General features: G+C 39.6%; 1 protein-coding gene across 2 annotated transcripts in view; it reads right to left on the reverse strand.

Annotated features, from left to right (window-relative positions):
- Positions 1–1,037: 1,037 nt before the first annotated feature.
- Positions 1,038–17,768, reverse strand: part of LOC133644854 (protein diaphanous homolog 2-like) — a 201,164-nt gene continuing 184,433 nt past the window's right edge. For both annotated transcript variants that reach the window (XM_062039601.1, XM_062039600.1), the window contains one exon: positions 1,038–1,805. In XM_062039601.1, the coding sequence (XP_061895585.1) occupies positions 1,741–1,805 (65 nt within the window). In that variant the 3' untranslated portion in view covers positions 1,038–1,740. The remainder of the gene's footprint in view (positions 1,806–17,768) is intronic.

The raw sequence follows: 17,768 nt of genomic DNA on the forward strand, positions 1-17,768 counted from the left end.
AAATTCAAATGCATCCTGTCAAAGTTGGAGGTGCAGAAAAATCCGGTCAAAAATTGAGATGGATAAGAATAAATGTAATTTGTTTTTTCCCAAATTGGAGTCACGTATAAACACAATGCATAAAGTCGCAATGGAGGTGCGTAATGTTAAATTGCATCCTGTTGAAAAAGGAGGTGTGTAATGAATAACATGCAACCTATTAGAAATGAAGGTGCTTAAAGAATTTAGTTTTAACAAAATGGAGGGGCATACAATTCAAATGCACCCTGTCAAAGTTGGAGGTGCGGAAAATTTAAATGCATCCTGTCAAAAATTGAGGCGCAAGAGAATATATGTCATATATTCATATAAAATGCATTCTGTCAAAAATGGAGGTGTGTACAGAATATAATTACTCTTGCCACAATGAAGGTGTGTCTCCTAATGAAAAGGAGGTGCTTAAAACCCAAAATGTATCCTGTCGTAATGGAGGTGTGTCAACAATAAAATGCATCCTGTCAAAAATGGAGGTGCGTACAGAATATAATGCATCTTGCCACAATGGGGGTGTGTCTTCTACTGAAAAGGAGGCACCTACAAAATAAAATGCACCCTGTCGTAATGGAGATGTGTCAAGAATAAAATGCATCCTGTCAGAATGGAGGTGCGTAGGAATAAATTGCATTCTGTGGACAATGGAGGCACCTACAAAATAAAATGCATCCTGTCAAAAATGGAGGTGTGTACAGAATATAATGACTCTTGCCACAATGGAGGTGTGTCTCTTAATGAAAAGGAGGCGCTTAAAACCCAAAATATATCCTGTCGTAATGGAGGTGTGTCAAGAATAAAATGCATCCGGTCAAAAATAGAGGTGTGTCAAGAATATAATACATCTTGCCACAATGGAGGTGTGTCTCCTAATGAAAAGGAGGCACCTACAAAATAAAATGCACCCTGTCGTAATGGAGATGTGTCAAGAATAAAATGCATCCTGTCAAAAACGGAGGTGCGTACAGAATATAATGCATCTTGCCACAATGGGGGTGTGTCTTCTACTGAAAAGGAGGCACCTACAAAATAAAATGCACCCTGTCGTAATGGAGATGTGTCAAGAATAAAATGCATCCTGTCAAAAACGGAGGTGCGTACAGAATATAATGCATCTTGCCAAAATGGGGGTGTGTCTCCTAATTAAAAGGAGGCACCTACAAAATAAGATGCACCCTGTCGTAATGGAGATGTGTCAAGACTAAAATGCATCCTGTCAGAATGGAGGTGCGTAGGAATAAATTGCATTCTGTGGAAAATGGGGGCACCTACAAAATAAAATGCACCCTGTCAAAAATGGAGGTGTGTCAAGAATAAAATGCATCCTGTCAAAAATGGAGGTGCGTACAGAATGCAATGCATCTTGCCACAATGGAGGTGTGTCTCTAAATGAAAAGGAGGCGCTTAAAACCCAAAATGCATCCTGTCGAAACGGAGGTGTGTAAAATATGAAAAGCGCCGTGTATTTGAAAAAATAAAATGAATCCTGTCGAAAATTGAGGCGTGTGAGTCACATGCTCTGAAGTCTAAGCGTGGAATGGGTATAGTCTCCTACGTTTGTACACAGCACCGTTTTGGCGACGCATTTTTGTTTCGCTTCCTATGACGGACCGACAGGAGGACAACATGGAGAGAGAGAGCGTGGAAGGCGGGGTTAACGTGTGTGGGACTCAGCGACAGGATCCTCCTCCGGGTCGTCTTCGGGCGACATCATCGAGCCTGGTGGTTGGTGTTGTGGCGAGAGCGGGAGCGTTCCAGCACGGCGCGGCGGTTATCTGATGACAAGAAGAAGAGAAGTCCCAATCAGGAAGGGCGGAGATGTTTGCACAAAGACGTGCAAAGTGCGCACATGCACATGCGTGCAAAGCTTTTCACAGGCAGAAGGCTTCCGGAAGGTGATAGAATGTTCTCCTTTCAATGATCAAGCCAGACTCCTCACTGGTTTTACATGATTCATTTTCGGGAAATCGACTAAAATGTTGCCTGGGGTTTTGTATACCGCGTTAATTTTCTTTACGTATTGAGTACGACTGCTAAATAACTTAAGTTGCAAGTGGCATCACTTTGATAAAGAAGGTGAGAAACGAAAATGAATCCCAGAAAAAACTTGTATCAAAAGTGACGTTATATGTTCATTTATCTCGGGGGTCATCTTTAGCGTCGCCCTAGTGGCTGCCTGGACGTCTTTCAGAGATGTGTGAAAATGGAAAAAGATGAAGAAAATGTTTTTGTTCTGTTTTAATATATTTTCTGTAGGAGAACAAACACGACACAAACCTTCCTAATTGTTCGAAATCCCACTGTTTATGTGATACACGCTTCACTGATGAGAGTATTTGGCGAGCGCCGTTTTGTCCTACTAATTTCGGCGATCCTTGAACTCACCATAGTTTGTTTACAAGCGCAACTTTCTCCGACGCTGCCACAGAAAGTCTCATTTTGTCCACCAAACGTTTTATGCTGTGCGCGACTGCAAGCTTTGTTGATTTTATTGCCGAAGTGCTTATCAGACATATTTGGTCAGGGCATGACTGCAAGCTAATCCATGCTAACATGCTATTTAGGCTAGCTGCATGTACATATTGCATCATTATGCCTCGTTTGTAGCTATATTTGAGCTCATTTAATTTCCTTTACTTATGTCCTCTGTTTATGTTATACATGCTTCACTGATGAGAGTATTTGGTGAGCGCCGTTTTGTCCTACTAATTTCGGCGATTCTTGAACTCACCATAGCTTGTTTACATGTACAACTTTCTCTGACGCTGCCACAGAAAGACGTGTTTTATGCCACTCCTTCTTTGTCTCTTTTTGTCCACCAAACGTTTTATGCTGTGCGTGAAAAAAATTGTTGTTTTGTTTTAATATATTTTCTGTAGGAGAACAAACATGACACAAACCTTCCTAATTGTTCGAAATCCCACTGAATGTTATACACGCTTCACTGATGAGAGTATTTGGCGAGCGCCGTTTTATCCTACTAATTTCGGCGATCCTTGAACTCACCGTAGTTTGTTTACATGCGCAACTTTCTCCGACGCTGCCACAGAAAGTCTCATTTTGTCCACCAAACGTTTTATGCTGTGCGCGAATGCACAAAGGTGAGCTTTGTTGATTTTATTGATTTGCCGGAGTGCTTATCAGACATATTTGGTCAGGGCATGACTGCAAGCTAATCCATGCTAACATGCTATTTAGGCTAGCTGTATGTACATATTGCATCATTATGCCTCGTTTGTAGCTATATTTGAGCTCATTTAATTTTCTTTACTTATATCGTCTGTTTATGTTATACATGCTTCACTGATGAGAGTATTTGATGAGCGTCGTTTTGTTCTACTACTTACATGTACAACTTTCTCCGACGCTGCCACAGAAAGACGTGTTTTATGCCACTCTTTCTTTGTCTCGTTTTGTCCACCAAACATTTTATGCTGTGCGTGAATGCACACAAGGTGAGTTTTGTTGATTTTATTGATTTGCCGGAGTGCTTATCAGACATATTTGGTCACTGCATGACTGCAAGCTAATCCATGCTAACATGCTATTTAGGCTAGCAGTATGTACATATTGCATCATTATGCCTCGTTTGTAGGTATAATTGAGCTAATTTATTTCCTTTATTTATGTCCTCTGTCTATTTAATTTATATTTGCATGTCTCATGACACGTTATCTGTATGTAATATTGGCTGCATTTCTGATAGTTGTTTGTGTGTCATGTTGTTCCAGACCACAGCAAACGTTACCCAGCTTGCAAAGATTGTAATAAATCAATTAGAAGAAGACAGCCTTGGACACACACATCTATACCTTTGGCCATTCTGAGCCAGTAATTTCCAAAAGTTATCTCATCCTGTGAGAAGCCTCCATTTTACTAATGATTTCCAATGTTGCAAAATGTGTAGATTAAACATTTAAATAAAACATTTCTTTCAATTAAGCATTTGAAAGTAGACATATTCCCCTTAAAATGTGGTTTGTGTTCATATTTTTGAGTTTTGGAGCAAGTTAATTGGAATTGAAAGACACTTGTGATTTAGGGCTATATAAATAACCATTGATTGATTGATTGATTGTTTCCTACGGGAGGAATTGCTTGTTTGTGTATGATTCAATCTTCTTTGGACTTTTGGAATGGGTTACAAACAAAATCCAAGGTACGACTGTACTTGAGAAAATATTTTTAAAAATAAAAACAATGAAATAAAATGCATGCTGTCAAAGTTGAAGGTGCAAAAAAAGAAGGTGCAAAAGTGCATAAAGAAGATTTTACTTTTTTTTTACAATGAATATCTGTTTTTTTAATAAGTTCAAGACGATTATCATAATTATTACAAACAGTACAATGGAAAATAATCATATTTGTCTTGAACTTATTGAAAATAAAATAATCATGTCATGTACATTATAACTGACTCAACTATTTATTACTGTAAAAGAACTATTGTATTTAGAATTCATTTATTCAATCCATTGCTTAGCAGTATATATATCTACAGTGTATATGTAAAAATAAGTATACATATATAAAAAAAATATGTATACTGTATATATATAGCTATATATGTGGATATATATATATATATATATATATATATATATATATATATATATATATATATATATATATATATATACACACACACCGTATCTATATATTTATATACATACACAAATATATACATGTGTATGCATATATATATACAACCACGTATATGTACTGTATATACATTCACACGCACACACACACACACACACACACACACCCACACACACACACACACACACACATACACACACACACACACACACACACACACACACATACATGTATATATAAACATAAATATACATACATATATTTATACACATACATACATACATACATATATACACATATTATCTATGTATGTGTGCGTATATATATATATGTGTATATGTATATATACACACACTGTATATATATATATATATTCATATACATACATGTATATATACTGTATATACATGTATATACACGCACATGTATATATAAATATACACATACATACATATATACTGTATATGTGTATATATACATATAACACACATATATACACATTATCTATGTATGTATGTGTGTATGTATATATATATACATATATATTTACGTGTATATATATATATATATATATATATGCATTTATATATTGTTTCACGTATATATATATATACACACACACATATACAGGTATATATTTCCATATATATACTGTATACATACATATATTTACGTATATATACATATATGTGCGTATATATACATATATATGTACGCATATATGTATATATACATATATATATGTATGTATATGTTAGGTCAGGGGACAAAATATTCTCGTCAGGGGATTTTATTTAATAAAATCCCCTGACGAGCAGGGAAACCTGCGAAACAGGCTTGTGGGGATGATATAGCCTCTTGTATTTTTTCCTGACCTAACGTATATTCTGCTCTACCCCGGTATTGAGCACTGTATAATGGATAAACTACAGAAACCTTGACTATACATATATACACATATTTATATATATATTCATACTATCCACAGCCGATGTCTGAACAGCTGTTAACCCAAATGAATAGGCATGAGGAAGCTCATAAGTAGAAGGGAAAGCTGAATATTGCTGAAAGTTTTATAAGGGCAGAAGTCTGCAACCTGGAAGATTATGCCTTATGAGTTCCAACGTTGTCATTCGTGATGATGCCACTTCACATTTTACTGTCAGAATTGGATCATTGGATCATTCTCACCAGCCAGCGCGGTGACAGAGTCATCAAGCATCGCATGCTGGGCTCTCCAAGCCCTGGCTTCCCTCACCAAACGCCAGGCGCGCCTGCGTGGACACAAGCAGGAAGTTCCAGGAGACGACTTCCTGCTATTTTCCAAGAGGACCATCTGAGGCTCGCCTGGCACGCACAAATCCACAACCCCGGGTGACGTTCCAACGGCACTCCCTCCATCCATCATGTCAGGTAACGAGCAGACAGTGACGCCTCCTGTTTGTTTTCCTTCCCCCAACATGCAGATGGTGCACAGGAGGAGGGAAGGAAGACGGATCACGGAGTCGAACGTACGCGAACGACATCACCGCACATCAACACTCGCACGGCGCTGCCATGTCGACGGGCGACCGGCGCTCCGTGAGACTTTACCGACGGGCTTCGGCAAACCCAAAACAGATGTAGAACACAATCTAGGCCAACACACGAGGTTGGTTTTGAAGAGAGTCACATGTTCAACTCCATTTATTTACCATGATGGGCTGTTATTATGTTGTCCTCTAAAATATCCTCTTTGTGACAAGATATGGATCAAAGATCCTCTATGTGATTAGACTAACTGGAAATTTTTAGTAGATGTGGACACAAAAAGGATCTTTGACAAGCATTTTGCAGTAGATTCGGTCACAGAGGATCTTTGACTGGCATTTTTGTAGTGGATCATGTCACTTAGACTGTCTAGACAGTCTAAGTCTAAGTGACAGGATCCACAACAAAAATGCTAGTCAAAGATCCTCTGTAACCAAATCTTAGACTTTGACAGCACTACAAAAATGCTAATCAAAGATCCTCTGTGACAGAGGATCTTTGACAAGCATTTTTGTAGTGGATCCTGTTACTAAGACTTAGACTGTCTAAGTGTATTCGGTCACAGTGGATCTTTGACTAGCATTTTTGTAGTGGATCATGTCACTTAGACTGTCTAGACAGCCTAAGTCTAAGTGACAGGATCCACAACAAAAATGCTAGTCAAAGATCCTCTGTAACCAAATCTTAGACTTTGACAGTCTAAGTCTAAGTGACAGGATCCACTCCAAAAATGCTAATCAAAGATCCTCTGTGACAGAGGATCTTTGACAAGCATTTTTGTAGTGGATCCTGTCACTTAGACTTAAGACTGTCTAAGTGTATTCGGTCACAGTGGATCTTTGACTAGCATTTTTGTAGTGGATCCTGTCACTTAGACAGGATCCTCTGTGACTGTCTAAGTATATTCGATCACAGAGGATCTTTGACTAGCAGTTGTGTAGTGGATCCTGTCACTTAGACTGTCTAGACAGTCTAAGTCTAAGTGACAGGATCCACAACAAAAATGCTAGTCAAAGACCCTCTGTAACCAAATCTTAGACTTCGACAGTTTAAGTCTAAGTGACAGGATCCACTACAACCATGCTAGTCAAAGATCCTCTGTGACAGAGGATCTTTGACTAGCATGGTTGTAGTGGATCCTGTCACTTAGACTTAGACTTAGACTATCTATATATGCTAGTCAAAGATCCTCTGTGACAGAGGATCTTTGACAAGCATTTTTGTAGTGGATCCTGTCACTTAGACTTAGACTGTAAGTGTATTCGGTCACAGAGGATATTTGACTAGCATTTTTACTGTGGATCATGTCACTTAGACTTAGATTGACTAAGTGTATTTGGTCACAGACGATCGCTTACTGGTCAAAGATCCTCTGTGACCAAATCTTAGACAGTCTAATTCTAAGTGACAGGATCCACGACAAAAATGCTAATCAAAGATCCCCTGTCACAGAGGATCTAATCCTCTTTGACTAGCATTTGTGTAGTGGATCCCGTCACTTAGACAGTCTAGACAGTCTAAGTCTAAGTCTAACTGACAGGATCCACTACAAAAATACTAATCAAATACCCTCTGTGACCGAATCTCCTGCGAAATGCTTGTCAAAGATCCTCTTTGTGTCCAAATCATGTAACATAGAGGATATTTTACTTGCATTTTCTTGTAGATCTGATCACAGAAGATCTTAGACTAGCATTTTTGCTGTGGATCCTGTCACGTATTAGACCTTTGTCTAGCATTTTGTAGTAGATCCGGTCACACGGGATCTTTGACTAGTATTTTTGTAGAAAATTCGGTCATGTGATCTTTGACTAGCATTTTCGTATTAGATCCTGTGACATAGAGGATGTTTGACTGGCATTTTTTTGTAGATTTGAACAAAAAGAGGATCTTTGACAATATTTTTGCAGTAGATTCGGTCACAGAGGATCTTTGATGAGCATTTTTGTAGTGGATCCTGTCACTTAGACTTAGACTTAAACTGCTTAAGTCTATTCGGTCACAGAGGATCTTTGAATAGCATTTTTGTAGTGGATCCTGTCACTTAGACTTAGACCTAGACAGTCTAAGTCTATTCGGTAACAGAGGATATTTGACTAGCATACTAGCATAACTACAAAAATGCTTGTCTAGCAGAACTACAAAAATGCTCGTCAAAGATCCTCTGTGATCCTCTGTGACCGAATATACTGCAAAATGCTTACCACAGATCCTCTTTGTGTCCAAATTTACGAAAAAATGCCAGTCAAAAATCCTCTATGTCACAAGATCTAATACAAAAATGTTAGTCAAAGATCACATGACCGAATTTTCTACAAAAATACTAGTCAAATATCCTGTGTGACTGGATTTACTACAACATGCTTGTCAACGATCCAGGTTGTGTCGGGATCTATTACATAATGCTGGTAAAAGATCCTATATGTGACATGTTCTACTACAAAATGCTAGTTAAAGGTTTTCTATGTAACATGATCTCCTACAAACATGCTTGTCAAAGATCCTGTGTGATCAGATCTATTTAAAAATGTTAGTCAAAGATCCTCCACGTCACAGGATTTACTAGAAAAATGCTGATCATATATCCTGATTGAAGTGGATCTACGACAAGATGCTGGTCAAAGATCCGTTATGTGAGTGGGTATACTGCAAAATTGCCAATCAAAGATCCCCTACAAAATGCTACTCATAGGTTTTCTGATTGACATGATCCTATGTGACAGGACATGCACAAAATATATATAGTCAAAGTTCAGATGTGACCAGGTCTACGACAAAATGCCAGCCAAAGATCCTCTGTGTGTCAGGATCTACTAAAACATGCTACTCAAAGATCCAGTACATAACTGGATGTAATATAAAATGATAATTAAAGATCATGTATGTTCCAGCATGTACAAATTGCTAAGCAAAGAGGATCTACAGTAAAAAAAAAAAAAAGCTAGTTAAAGATCCTCTGTGTGGCAAGATCTACTACACAACACTAGTCAAATACCCTCTGTTTTAAAGGAATGCTTTGCTGTTGTTAAAGACTTACTGCAAAAGTACTAGTCAAAGACCCTCAGTGTGGCAGGATCTACTACACAACACTAGTCAAAGATCCTCTGTTTTAAAGGAACACTCTGCTGTTGTTAAAGACTTACTGCAAAAGTACTAGTCAAAGACCCTCAGTGTCAAATGTGTGGTCTGCTATTTTTCAAGACCCGCTGTAAAAGGGCTTGTCAACGATCCTCTATACGACAGGTGGGTCACTAATTGGACAGCCGTGACTTAGACGATAAGTAATTTGTTAAAGCAAAGGATAGCAAAGAAAATATGCCTGATAGAGTATAAAGTACTGTGTTCACTCAACTGCAGAGAGTACCAGGTGTTTACAAAGGTGGAGATATTGCATGTTTTTAAAAAATAATACCATCAATAAGACAAATTCTACAATTCTAACCTACTAAACCTTATTCTAAAATGTTATCTAATTGGGTTAATTGGCTGTCATTTAATTGACCCGAGAAGAATATATTTTGTTGAAGTGTTTATTCAACCCAGCAGTGGACAAATACACTGCTTATGCACAAATATGTATTTTTTTTTATTCAAAGCAGGGAAGGGAGTTAATATTGATAGTTAGCCAAAGGTGAGCTTGGTAGAAGCGAAGTTTGTTGATGTTCACCCCAGACACACAGAGCATTTGCTCACACGTAGCATCTTTGTAGCTAATGATGTTATTTTATGCAGGGGCTGCTTGGAATGTCAGAAGGCAAAACATCGCCCCGGAGAAGCACGCACTTATTGTCCTCGCGGAACTCTGGCAGAAAGTTCACTGATAATCGCTGATAGCGGCAGTTGTTGCAATATTGCATCTGCGGCGCCACTTTGCTTTTCAATCTGGCAATACCGCGGAATGATGGAAGACTTCAGAAACTCGCGACTTCTGGGAACCGCGTGGCCGTCTTCCAAGACCTTTCCGAGAAAAGGGCGTGCATTTCAGAGATGGCATTTGAAGAGAGAACCTCTCAAATACTTTTACTGTTCCCACCTTGTGCGATAGCCTTGCCTCGAGCCGAGGTTACAAGACGACCACCAAAAAGTGAAAGTACTTTTTCCGCGTTTGCGTTTGACAGACGGTTTCCAGAAGTGCTTCAACAACTCCAAAGTTGTTGACGTCCAAGTTGTTGCTTTTGAAAAGGACATAAGGCATAAAGATAAGTTAATAACTGCATGATACAAATAAATATACCCAAAATAAGACATCCTTTGAAAATGTCTGACAGGTGATAATTGATATTGCATTAGTGCTTCTCAATTATTTGCTGTTACGTGTCCCTAAGAAGACGAAAACATTTCACCCGCCTCACTCTTTGCTGCGACTATAAATAGCAGGGCTGTGAATCTTTGGGCACCACACGATTCGATTCTTGGGGGTAACGATTCGATTCAGTATCTATTCAAAACCAATACTTTTTAATAATATTGGGTGCCAGTTGTATGATTAACTACATTCCTCCGTACAATAGATCAACAGTTCTGATACATTTCTATATTACTTGAAAAAAATTCAAAAATTCTACCCAAACATCTAAAAAAGTCAAATACAAATAAGGCAACAATAGATTTATCCACTAAATCTGTACAGCAGATATGATCATCTACATCAGTGGTCCACATACTACGGCCCGCCAGCGTCCAAAATCCGGCCCGTGGGAAGTCCCAAGTTTAAAACATTTTTAAATTATTTAAAAACATTTTTTTTTTTTAATCTGTCCTTTCTAATCCATTTGTGTTACTCTCTGTGCCTCCTAGCCGCTCAGGCAAATCATATTGTCTAAATATGCATTTTTCCATCGACAACGTGACATCGTGCTCAGGGAAAAAAATACAAGGTGGCGACTTGTCCAGGGTGTACCCCGCCTTCCGCCCGATTGTCGCTGAGATAGGCTCCAGCGCCCCCGCGACCTCGAAGGGAATAAGCGGTAGAAAATGGATGGATGGATATATATTAATTTATATATATATATATATATATATATATATATATATATATATATATATATATATATATATATGTATATATATGTATATAGCCCAGCCCCCGGCCAAATTTTTTTTAAACCAATGCAGTCCCCAAATCAAAATGTTTGAGCACCTCTGATTTTCTACATCAACAATATGATTTGTCTGAGTGGCTGGAAAGGACAGATTAAAAAAATAAATAATAATAATAATAAAAAAGGTCAAAATCGATTTTTCTGTTCAAGAAGAAGAACCGCAATTCATTCGTAAATCAACTTTTTTGACACTACTAATAAATAGTATAATTTGTCTATAAAATTGCTATGTATCATTATTAACATTAAGGAAAAAAAACTAACAAACAAAAAAAAACATTAACATTTGAAAAACCTCAATTTGCTTGAAATAATAGATTTAAAAAAATCATTTTTGAAACTATAACAATTTTTTGACTGATTGAAATTGATTGATTGTCTACAGCCACAACCGTAAATGCCAGTGTTTTTCTCGATCTGGCGCTGATAAGTGACCCTGGCAGGTATTTGCTTTTGTAGACCACTCAATTTGTGACCATGCTTGGGTTAATTCAGTCCTGCTCTAATATTGACGAGACGAAGAAGGACCGGTGTGTTGTTTTCTTTGATGTTGATAAGGATACAAAGTTATGCAGAGGTGCACTTATAACAATCTTATAGACAAATGATGCTGTTTATAGTCGCGGTGGAGAGTGGGGGGGGGTGTGACACATTTCCTTCTTTCTAGGGGGGTGCAACAGAAAATAATCAATTGGATAGAGCCGTTAATTGCGGGAATAAATACATTGCTTGTCTGCATCAGTTGTTTCTTATCCATTGGGCCGGGGACCCCCCAAAAATATCCTGTTTCTAAGCGGTACTCAGTTGAAGCAAAACTTTTCCACCACATGTGGCAGGAATGACAATCTGAAACATACAGAATAAGTCTGGAGCTAAAGCCATAGAGAGATTTCTTAAGCGCATAAATTATGACTAAAAGGGTGAAGTTGTATTTTTATTTGCACTTTAACATATTATTCTCAGTGGCCTAGTGGTTAGAGTGTCCGCCCTGAGATCGGTAGGTGTTGAGTTCAAACCCTGGCCGAGTCGTTCCAAAGACTATAAAAATGGGACCCATTACCTCCCTGCTTGGTACTCAGCATCAAGGGTTGGAATTGGGGGTTAAATCCCCAAAATGATTCCCGAGCGTGGCCACCGCTGCAGCTCACTGCTCCCCTCACCTCCCAGGGGGTGGAACGAGGGAATGGGTCAAATGCAGAGAGTAGTGTGTGAATATCAGCGTTACTTTAACTTTATTTATTATAGCTCAACATAGTAATACAAGTAATATATTTACTTGAATAGTCAATAAAATAAAGTGCAAATGAAACTAAGACCCTGTCTACATTAAGCCGGATAACTCATTAAACAAATAATTATTTAGCCTAAGTCCCGTTTCGGCCAGACTAAACCATCGTTTAAGGTTCCCCTCCTTGGATAATTTTTTACACGGGTAAGTGCGCCGTCTATTTCTTATATCTCCGGCTCTTAGCGTTGTATGGAGTCTTAAACAGTGGCATTGTGTGTGTGTGTGTGTGTGTGTGTGTGTGTGTGTGTGTGGACAAGGATAAGGTTAGGTGGGATTTACCCTGGATAACTTAGTGTAGAAGGGGCCTAAAGTTTCAACACTTTAGTCATATTTTTGGCGCTTTTAGGAAACTTCTATGACTTTAGCTCCAGACTTCTGTCTGTCATTACTGCCACCACTGAAAAACAGCTGAAAAACAGATCTTTTATGGCGGCCCACTAGGTGGCGCTTGTTGGTTACGGTTAAGAAAAACTGGGTAACCCAAATCAACATTAAATGCGTTACACTTTTTTTTTTTAAATTTAAGCAAGATTGCTTCAAATCAAAGCTCGAACAAAACTTATTTGGCGACTGATTAAATCATTGATCATTTGTCAAATTATGAACCTTTGAGGGTATCTCAAAGGGGCGCTTGTTGGTTACGGTTAAGAAACACTGGCTAGTGGTTAGAGTGTCCGCCCTGAGATCGGTAGGTTGCGAGTTCAAACCCCGGCCGAGTCATACCACCAAAAGTTATTCCTGGGCGTGGCCACTGCTGCTGCTCACTGCTCCCCTCACCTCCCAGGGGGTGATCAAGGGTGATGGTCAAATGCAGAGAATAATTTCGCCACACCTAGTGTGTGTGTGACAATCATTGGCACTTTAACTTTAACTAACCCGAATCAACATTAAATGCGTAACACATTTTTTTAGACATTTAAGCAAGATTGATTCAAATCGAAGCTCGAACAAAACTTATTTGGCGACTGATTAAGTCATTGATCATTTGTCAAATTATGAGCCTTTGAGGGTATCTCTGTTACATATTTGCGAGCATTTCTTCCATTGCAATTTGACCATAACACATTGCACATATTTTATAAATACAAGTTTGCTTCGTGTTTTCCTCCTAAATCCAATTTGAACAAGACAGGAATGCAGTCTGTGGTAAACAAATGTATTAGGGACATGATTTTCCCATCACTTCCTTCCTATTTCTGACTCGCTGTCTTCTTCCCTCCCCTGCACTTCCTGCTTTGATGAGGTGAAACATCATAAATTTGATTACATCTCAGCGCCGACATGTCGCCGCTTCGCCCCGCTGTCGAAAGGGAGAGCATCTCCCGCAACAGCAACAGCCGCAACCTTCTATCGCCTCTTTTCATCTACCCTTCCCCGCACCTTCGCACCCCCGACAGCTCCGGAGTAATGGAAGTCCCTACACGGAGACAAGATATGGCGTATAAATGGGATGCAGGGGGAGAGTAGCTATTTCTTCCCGGTGAAAGTTATGGTCTGGGTATCGCGAAACTACAGTTGCGGCAAACACAGCGCCTCGTTCAGCCGTAAGAGTAATCACTCCCAACAAGCATCGGGGATGGAAAATAGCTCAACTGGAGAAAAAGAAGGTATGGAGGAAAGGGCAAATGTGGCTCTTGGTGTTGAATAGTAGTCTGCCCGAGATGATTGAAAGGAGAAGACACAATGGAATTCATGCTTGTAGACTGCCACTATGTATGCCGAGTAGGGGTGAGAATATTGTATTGATTTATTCCTAAACATTGAAGCGAACTGGCTATTAAAGTTAAGGGTTATGTGATTTCGAAGTGTGAGTGCACCACGGGGCTAGTGACTGTGTGTGTGTGTGTGTCGGCAGGACGGCTGCGAACGAGGACAGCCCGGCAGGCACAAGACGTTAAAACAACGTTGAGAACTTGAGTTACGTTCCTGACGTCGAGCAACTCAAACACAACAGCATGCTTTTTGACGACGTTTAATCAATGTTGGGTTGAATGGGTTATGTTAAGTTAAGTTAAAGTTAAAGTACCAATGATTGTCACACACACACTAGGTGTGGTGAAATTTGTCCTCTGCATTTGACCCATCCCCTTGTTCACCCCCTGGGAGGTAAGGGGAGCAGTGGGCAGCAGTGGTGCCACGTCCGGGAATCATTTTGGTGATTTAAAGGCCTACTGAAATGAATTTTTTTTATATAAACGGGGATAGCAGATCTATTCTATGTGTCATACTTGATCATTTCGCGATATTGCCATATTTTTGCTGAAAGGATTTAGTATAGAACAACGACGATAAAGATTGCAACTTTTGGTATCTGATAAAAAAAAGGCTTGCCCCTACCGGAAGTAGCGTGACGTAGTCAGTTGAACATATACGCAAAGTTCCCTATTGTTTACAATGATGGCCGCATGAAGTGAGAGAGATTCGGACCGAGAAAGCGACAATTTCCCCATTAATTTGAGCGAGGATGAAAGATTTGTGGATGAGTAAAGTGCAAGTGAAGGACTAGTGGGGAGTTGAAGCTATTCAGATAGGGAAGATGCTGTGAGAGCCGGGGGTGACCTGATATTCAGCTGGGAATGACTACAACAGTAAATAAACACAATACATATATATACTCTATTAGCCACAACACAACCAGGCTTATATTTAATATGCCACAAATTAATCCTGCATAAAAACACCTGCGTGTTTGTTATGCTAGCTCCTAGCTCCTATGCTAGCTCCTAGCTCCATAGAACACGCCAATACAATTCAAACACCTGATCAACATACACAATCACTCAGCCCAAAAGACCGTTCACCTAACCCAAGGTTCATAAAGCTTATATATTTAAAAAAAGTTACGTACATACGCAAAAAAAAGTTGCGCACATACGGTCAAGCGATCAAATGTTTAGAAGCCAAAGCTGCATACTCACAGTAGCACGTCTGCGTCTTTGTCATCCAAATCAAAGTAATCCTGGTAAGAGTCTGTGTTGTCCCAGTTCTCTACAGGAGTCTGTGTATCGAAGTCAAAAGTCCTCCTGGTTAGAGTCTCTGTTATCCGAGTTCTTCCATCTTGACTGCATCTTTCGGGAATGTAAACAAAGAAGCGCCGGCTGTGTACTGTTGTGGCTGACTACGTTCGAAAAATACGTCCATTTCGCACCGACAACTTTCTTCTTTGCTTGCTCAGCTTCCTTCTCCATAATGCAATGAACATGATTGAAACAGATTCACGAACACAGATGTCCAGAATACTGTGGAATTATGAAATGAAAACAGAGCTTTTTCGTATTGGCTTCAATGTGGAAGGCATACCCGTGTTCGCCGGGCTACATCACGCGCATACGTCATCCTCAGAGGCGTTTCGAACCGGAAGTTTAGCGGCAAATTAAAATGTCACTTTATAAGTTAACCCGGCCGTATTGGCATGTGTTATAATGTTAAGATTTCATCATTGATATATAAACTATCAGACTGCGTGGTCGGTAGTAGTGGGTTTCAGTAGGCCTTTAACCCCCAATTCCAACCCTTGATGCTGAGTGGGAGGTAAATGATAAATGATAAATGGGTTATACTTGTATAGCGCTTTTCTACCTTCAAGGTACTCAAAGCGCTTTGACACTATTTCCACATTCACCCATTCACACACACATTCACACACTGATGGCGGGAGCAGCCATCAGGAGCAAGGGTGAAGTGTCTTGCCCAAGGACACAACGGACGTGACTAGGATGGTAGAAGGTGGGGATTGAACCCCAGTAACCAGCAACCCTCCGATTGCTGGTTCGCCACGCCGCCCCAATAATGGGTCCCATTTTTATAGTCTTTGGTATGACTCGGCCGGGGTTTGAACTCACAACCTACCGATCTCAAGGCGGACACTCTAACCACTAGGCCACTGGGTTATACTTGTATAGCACTTTTCTACCTTCAAGGTACTCAAAGCACTTTGACACTATTTCCACATTCACACACTGATGGCGGGAGCAGCCATGCAAGGCCCTAACCACGACCCATCAGGAGCAAGGGTGAAGTGTCTTACTCAAGGACACAACGGACGTGACAAGGATAGTAGAAGGTGGGGATTGAACCAGGAACCCTAAGGTTGCTGGCACGGCCACTCTCCCCAAGGTGGATTTGACCATTGAATTTTGGTCATTACCCATACAAAAACTCTAAAACACAAATACAACGTCGAAACAACGTGGGGACGGCGTGGCGTTAAACGACATGCATGCATAATCAACACTGTATCAATGTCTTGTGTTAGGTTTGTTTGATAGACAGTACTGTATGGCTACTTATATTGTGTTCAAACTCTACTCTACAAAGATCATGAGGACTCCTCTTCCTAGTATCCAGGAGATCGCAAAAAGCCGCTGCCTGACCAGGGCTCAGAAAATCTGCAGAGACTCCTCCCACCCCCAACAAGGACTGTTTTCACTGCTGGACTCTAGGAAGAGGTTCCGCAGCCTCCGTAGCAGAACCTGGAGGTTCTGTAACAGCTTCTTCCCTCAGGCCGTAAGACTCTTGAACGCATCAAAGTAATCCCCAATAATGGATTAACTCGCTAGAATATAAAGACAATATAACATACATCCATAAACATGGATGCATATGCACAAGTGCAATATATTTATCTGCACATTATTGATCTTTTATCCTGCACTACCATGAGCTAATGCAACGAAATTGTGTTCTTATCTGTACTGTAAAGTTCAAATTTGAATGACAATAAAAGGAAGCCAAGTCTAAGTCTACACAGTTTTACTAAAATATGGAATTGTCTTGAGGCTGGAATCCATTATTCATATTTACAATGTTTCTTATGGAGAAATTTACTTCACCATACAAACTTTTTAATTTACAAACCCTGTTCAAAAACCGATCGAGTCCGTAAATCGATTAATTTCACTCAGTTTTTCCAATAAATTATTACTGTCATCTTAAATACAACTTGTATTATCAGAGAATCAGAAATACTTTATTATTAACACTTTATTATTAAGTTAAAGTTAAGTTAAAGTACCAATGATTGTCACACACACACACACTAGGTGTGGTGAAATTTGTCCTCTACAATTGACCCATCCCCTTGTTCACCCCCTGGGAGATGAGGGGAGCAGTGAGCAGCAGCGGTGGCCACGCCCGGGAATCATTTTTGGTGATTTAACCCCCAATTCCAACCCTTGATGCTGAGTGCCAAGCAGGGAGGTAATGGGTCCCATTTT

The sequence above is a fragment of the Entelurus aequoreus genome, linkage group LG28 (genome assembly GCF_033978785.1).
Source record: "Entelurus aequoreus isolate RoL-2023_Sb linkage group LG28, RoL_Eaeq_v1.1, whole genome shotgun sequence".
NCBI classification, from domain to species: domain Eukaryota; kingdom Metazoa; phylum Chordata; class Actinopteri; order Syngnathiformes; family Syngnathidae; genus Entelurus; species Entelurus aequoreus.